Source organism: Montipora capricornis, chromosome 6 (genome assembly GCF_036669925.1).
Source record: "Montipora capricornis isolate CH-2021 chromosome 6, ASM3666992v2, whole genome shotgun sequence".
In the NCBI taxonomy this organism is placed as follows: Eukaryota; Metazoa; Cnidaria; class Anthozoa; order Scleractinia; family Acroporidae; genus Montipora; species Montipora capricornis.
The window spans coordinates 69,055,274-69,061,344 of NC_090888.1; the positions used below are offsets into that span (position 1 = coordinate 69,055,274).

Sequence of the window (6,071 nt, forward strand, 5' to 3'; positions counted from 1 at the left end):
ATTCCTGAAATTCCTTCATTTTTCCCAAGCGCACCGCGATAAGTCGTGAATGCGCGCATGCGAAATAAACAACTTAAAGTTGGTAATATAATAACACAAGCATAGGTCGGGAGACACGCATGCAATACAGAATACACCCACAGTTACACTAAGTAAATACCACAAGCAGGGAAACCTTAACCCTAACACTGATTTCCGCCGATCTCGCGATCTGCCTTCAACTGCGGGTGAGTTCTTTAAGACCGATCACGGTTCCGTGCCCGTCTTCGGTGATTTTATTTACTCATTATTTTGAGGCGATTCTTTGAAAAGTGAGTTAACTCGACGGAGTCTTACGCCATCTGCGGCCTCTAAATCTTCTACCCTCGTGCGGCTGCCTCTCCTTAGGCAAGGACAAATAGCGCACAAGATACGCCAGTAGCGTTGTTGATAATTTTTGTTGGTTAGTCCGTAAATAAATGGATTGACACAAGTGGTCATAAAAGTCAGAAATTGCGTGAGGGTATGTAAAGCTTTATCAGGTTTCGTTTTTCCCATGAAGATCAAGAGAAAGACAATTTGATTGGGAAGGTATAAGGCGATCAAAGTACAACTGGCAACTATTACCATTCGAGTCAACTTTGCCTTCAAATTAGCTTTGCTTTCCGCAGACGCAGTCGGAGAATGGATAGTCTTTAAAGTCATGTCGATGTACAGGCCAACCATGGCAACGCATGGGATGACCATCTTTAAGACCACCTGAGTAGCGTACCAGGCAGTATTAACAGTGGATACCACTGAATCATTTCGTAAGCAGGTTTCATTCACAGATGGATTAAAGGAATAATCTATCACTCGTTTAAGCGTGAGAAGAAACGACCACGCCCAGGACAGTGTAATATAGCCAAGGACCTTTTTAAGGCTGAATGCGTGGTTGTATTGGTGAGGTCTTACAACTGCAAACCATCGCTCTGCCGTCAACACCAAAGTTATATAAACTGAGAAAACTACGAGTTGGAATACAAGCATTCGGTTGTATATGAAGCGACAGAAGATTTCTCCTAGGATAGGATTCTGTGGATAAGGAAACGCATCTCCAAGGACATAAAATGGATTTATAATGACGTTGACTGCTGTCAGCACATCAGATATCGCCAGAAACATTATTAACACGTTGTATGACTTCTTTAGCAACTGCCTCTCCACCACGAACATCACAATGGTCAAAGTGTTTCCAAAAATCGCCATCACGCAAACGATGCCGAAGCTGATTTGTGTTAAACGATCCATTTTGTCTCCCGATCTCTGTATAATGCTTGAGTCGCTGTGCTTGAAAACCGTTTTGTTCATAGACCAGTCATTTTCTTTGTAACATACAGCAAAATATTGGTATGGCACCTAGATGTCACCATGAGGAGCTTAACTTGGGTCAGGAATGTGAATCTCAGTGGGAGTTGTAACAAGACTCACACTTAAAAGGCAGAGCGAGAGATAAAGGGAGAGACAGGTGCTAATTCGTCATAAAGTTTTTGATGACGACAAATATCTCAAATTACTTTAAATTAATTTTGAGTGACGTGTCAAAATAGTCCAGAGGCACAATAAATCAATTTGAAATATTTTCTAAAACACGGTTTACAACGGCCAGCATCATGCAATTAAAAAATGGAAAACTATTTCTTTATTCTCTTTATTTCAAATTAATTTAAACACAGGCAAATTATATCTTAACTTTCATTCCACCGAGATGCAACTTGTTTTGCCAGGCATACAATTTTCTCAACAGCAACGGTGAATTGGTTCTTTTCTGATTTACAAGCAAACGTTTTTTAAGTTTTATACTTATGGAACTCGATAACTGCGGAATAAAACTCAACAGCTATTACACCTTCGTACATCTGCTTCCCTAATTCTCCGGTTTAACATGAAACGTTAGTGATGTAGTGGTGTATTTGTTAATTTAAACACAGGCAAATTATTTCTTAACTTTCAGGTTACCGACATGCAATTTGTTTTGCCTGGCATACACTTTTCTCGACAGCAACGGTGAATTGGTTCTTTTCTGATTTTAAAGCAATCCATTTTTAAGTTTTATACTTATGGAACTTCGATAACTGAGGAATAAAACTCAACAGCTATTACACCTTCGTACATCTGCTTCCCTAATTCTCCGGTTTAACATGAAACGTTAGTGATGTAGTGGTGTATTTGTTAATTTAAACACAGGCAAATTATTTCTTAACTTTCAGGTTACCGAGATGCAATTTGTTTTGCCTGGCATACACTTTTCTCGACAACAACGGTGAATTGGTTCTTTTCTGATTTTAAAGCAATCCATTTTTAAGTTTTATACTTATGGAACCTCGATAACTGAGGAATAAAACTCAACAGCTATTGCACCTTCGAACATCTGCTTCACCGTCCCTAATTCTCCGGTTTAACATGAAACGTTAGTGATGTATTGGTGTATTTGTTAATTTAAACACAGGCAAATTATTTCTCAGTCAACTTTCAGGCTACCGAGATGCAACTTGTTTTGCCTGGCATACAGTCAACAGCAACGGTGAATTGGTTCTTTTCTGGTTTTAAAGCAAACCCTTTTTAAGTTTTATACTTATGGAAATCGATAACTGAAGAATAAAACTCAACAGCTATTACACCTTCGAACATCTGCTTCACTAATTCTCCGGTTTAACATGAAACGTTAGTGATGTATTGGTGTATTTGTTAATTTAAACACAGGCAAATTATTTCTCAGTTAACTTTCAGGTTACCGAGATGCAACTTGGTTTGCCTGGCATACACTTTTCTCAACAACAACGGTGAATTGGTTCTTTTCTGATTTTAAAGCAATCCATATTTAAGTTTTATACTTATGGAACCTTGATAACTGAGGAATAAAACTCAACAGCTATTACACCTTCGAACATCTGCTTCCCTAATTCTCCGGTTTAACATGAAACGTTAGTGATGTATTGGTATATTTGTTAATTTAAACACAGGCAAATTATTTCTCAGTTAACTTTAAGGCTACCGAGATGCAACGTGTTTTTCCTGGCATACAGTCAACAGCAACGGTGAATTGGTTCTTTTCTGGTTTTAAAGCAAACCCTTTTTAAGTTTGATACTTATAGCACTCGATAACTGAGGAATAAAACTCAATAGCTATTACACCTTCGAACATCTGCTCTCCTAATTCTCCGGTTTCACATGAAACGTTAGTGATGTATTGGTGTATTTGTTAATTTAAACAAAGGCAAATTATTTCTTAACTTTCAGGCTACCGAGATGCAACATGCTTTGCCTGGCATACCCTTTTCTCGACAGCAACGGTGAATTGGTTCTTTTCTCATTTTAAAGCAATCCATTTTTAAGTTTTATACTTATGGAACTCGATAACCGAGGAAAAAAAGTCAACAGCTATTACACCATCGAACGTCTGCTTCCCTAATTCTCCAGTTTAACATGAAACGTTAGTGATGTATTGGTGTATTTGTTAATTTAAACACAGGCATATGTACTTATTGACTGAGTGGAAGGACCGGACGGGAAAATATTTGGCCCGAGGTCATGGCGTACGGACCGAGCGCAGCGAGGTCCGTGCGCCATGACCGAGGACCAAATATTTTCCTGTCCGGCCCGACCTCAACTCAGTCAATAAGCATTTTATCATATGGGCTCTTTACACTATTTATTAGCACTCAGAAGATGAAGTTAGGACAACTTAAAAAACAGGAATCTGCACAGAAAATTTATCTAATATGTTGTTTGCATTTTCTTTTCTGGCTGCAAATTACTTGGATGTTTAAAAGCAACGAAATCCCCTAAAATTGCATCGCACGGAGCAGTACGTGTTCCTAGTAGGGCCGTACGGCTTTTTCCGGCCCGGCTCGCGCTAATGCGTACGGCCCTCATACAGGGATTTTCCCACTGAATAGTTTTGCAATGAAAGCGCTCGCGGGGCCGTACGAGCCATATGATAAAATTATTTCTCGATAACTGAGGAACGCAGCGAGATTTTCCCATTTTCCCTCTAAAATATTTTCCCGTCCGGCCCTCCCACGCAGTCAATAAGTACATATGCCTGTGTTAAAATTAACAAATACACCAATACATCACTAACGTTTCATGTTAAACCGGAAAATTAGGGAAGCAGATGTTCGATGGTGTAATAGCTGTTGAGTTTTGTTCCTCAGTTATCGATTTCCATAAGTATAAAACTTAAAAAAGTGGATTGCTTTAAAAGCAGAAAAGAACCAATTCATCGTTGCTGCCGAGAAAAGTGTATGCCAGGCAAAACAAATTGCATCTCGGTAGCCTGAAAGTTAAGAAATAATTTTGGCTAGTACGGCCCCGCGAGAGCTTTCATTGCGAAACTATTGGGAAATTCCCCGTACGAGGGCCGTACGCATTAGCGCGAGCAAGGCCGGAAAAAGCCGTACGGCCCTACTAGGAACACGTACTGCTCCGTACGATGCAATTTTAGGGGATTTCGTCGCTTTTAAACATCCAAGTAATTTGCAGCCAGAAAAGCAAATGCAAACAACATATTAGATAAATTTTCTGTGCAAATTCTTGTTTTTTAAGTTGTCCTAACTTCATCTTCTGAGTGCTAATAAATAGTGTAAAGAGCCCATATGATAAAATGCTTATTGACTGAGTTAAGATCGGGCCGGACAGGAAAATATTTGGCCCTTGGTCAAGGCGAACGGAACTTGCTGCGGTCGGTCCGTACGCCATGACCTCCGGCCAAATATTTTCCCGTCCGGCACTCCCACTCAGTCAATAAGTACATATGCCTGTGTTTAAAAAGTTAACAAATACACCAATACATCACTAACGTTTCATGTTAAACCGGAGAGTTAGCGAAGCAGATGTTCGATGGTGTAATAGCTGTTGAGTTTTGTTCCTCAGTTATCGAGTTCCATAAGCATAACACTTAAAAATGGGTTGCTTTAAAATCAGAAAAGAACCCATTCACCGTTGCTGTCGAGAAAAGGGTATGCCAGGCAAAACATGTTGCATCTCGGTAGCCTGAAAGTTAAGAAATAATTTGCCTGTGTTTAAATTAACAAATACACGTTTCATGTTAAACCGGAGAATTATTTAGGGAAGCAGATGTTCGAAGGTGTAATAGCTGTTGAGTTTTATTCCTCAGTTATCGAGTTCCATAAGTATAAAACTTAAAAAGGGTTTGCTTTAAAACCAGAAAAGAACCAATTCACCGTTGCTGTTGACTGTATGCCAGGCAAAACAAGTTGCATCTCGGTAGCCTAAAAGTTAACTGAGAAATAATTTGCCTGTGTTTAAATTAACAAATATACCAATACATCACTAACGTTTCGTGTTTAACCCGGCGCAGAATTAGGGAAGCAGATGTTCGATGGTGTAATAACTGTTGAGTTTTGTTCCTCAGTTATCGAGTTCCATAAGTAGAAAACTTAAACATGCATTGCTTTAAAATCAGAAAAGAACCAATTCACCGTTGCTGTTGAGAAAAGTGTATGCCAGGCAAATCAAATTGCATCTCAATAGCATGAAAGTTAAGAAATAATTTGCCTCACTGTTTAAATTAACAAATACACCAATACATCACTAACGTTTCATGTGAAACCGGAGAATTAGGGAAGCAGACGTTCGATGGTGTAATAGCTGTTGAGTTTTATTCCTCAGTTATCGAGTGCTATAAGTATCAAACTTAAAAAGGGTTTGCTTTAAAACCAGAAAAGAACCAATTCACCGTTGCTGTTGACTGTATGCCAGGCAAAACAAGTTGCATCTCGGTAGCCTGAAAGTTAACTGAGAAATAATTTGCCTGTGTTTAAATTAACAAATATACCAATACATCACTAACGTTTCATGTTAAACCGGAGAATTAGGGAAGCAGTTGTTTGAAGGTGCAATAGCTGTTGCGTTTTATTCCTCGGTTATCGAGGTTCCATAAGTATAAAACTTAAATATGGATTGCTTTAAAATCAGAAAAGAACCAATTCACCGTTGTTGTTGAGAAAAGTGTATGCCGGGCAAACCAAGTTGCATCTCGGTAGCCCGAAAGTTAAGTAAGAAATAATTTGCCTGTGTTTATTAACAAA

The 6,071-nt window shown here is 38.9% G+C and overlaps 1 protein-coding gene across 1 annotated transcript; it reads right to left on the reverse strand.

Annotated features, from left to right (window-relative positions):
* Nucleotides 1-279: 279 nt before the first annotated feature.
* Nucleotides 280-1,269, reverse strand: LOC138054355 (somatostatin receptor type 5-like). Its single transcript, XM_068900811.1, has one exon. It carries the CDS (start codon nt 1,267-1,269, stop codon nt 280-282), a length of 990 nt encoding a protein of 329 aa, XP_068756912.1.
* Nucleotides 1,270-6,071: the final 4,802 nt, after the last annotated feature.

Bases quoted from the DNA above. Each gene is read 5' to 3' on its own strand.
- LOC138054355 (XM_068900811.1), bottom strand. From the start codon at position 1,269: ATGGATCGTTTAACACAAATCAGCTTCGGCATCGTTTGCGTGATGGCG.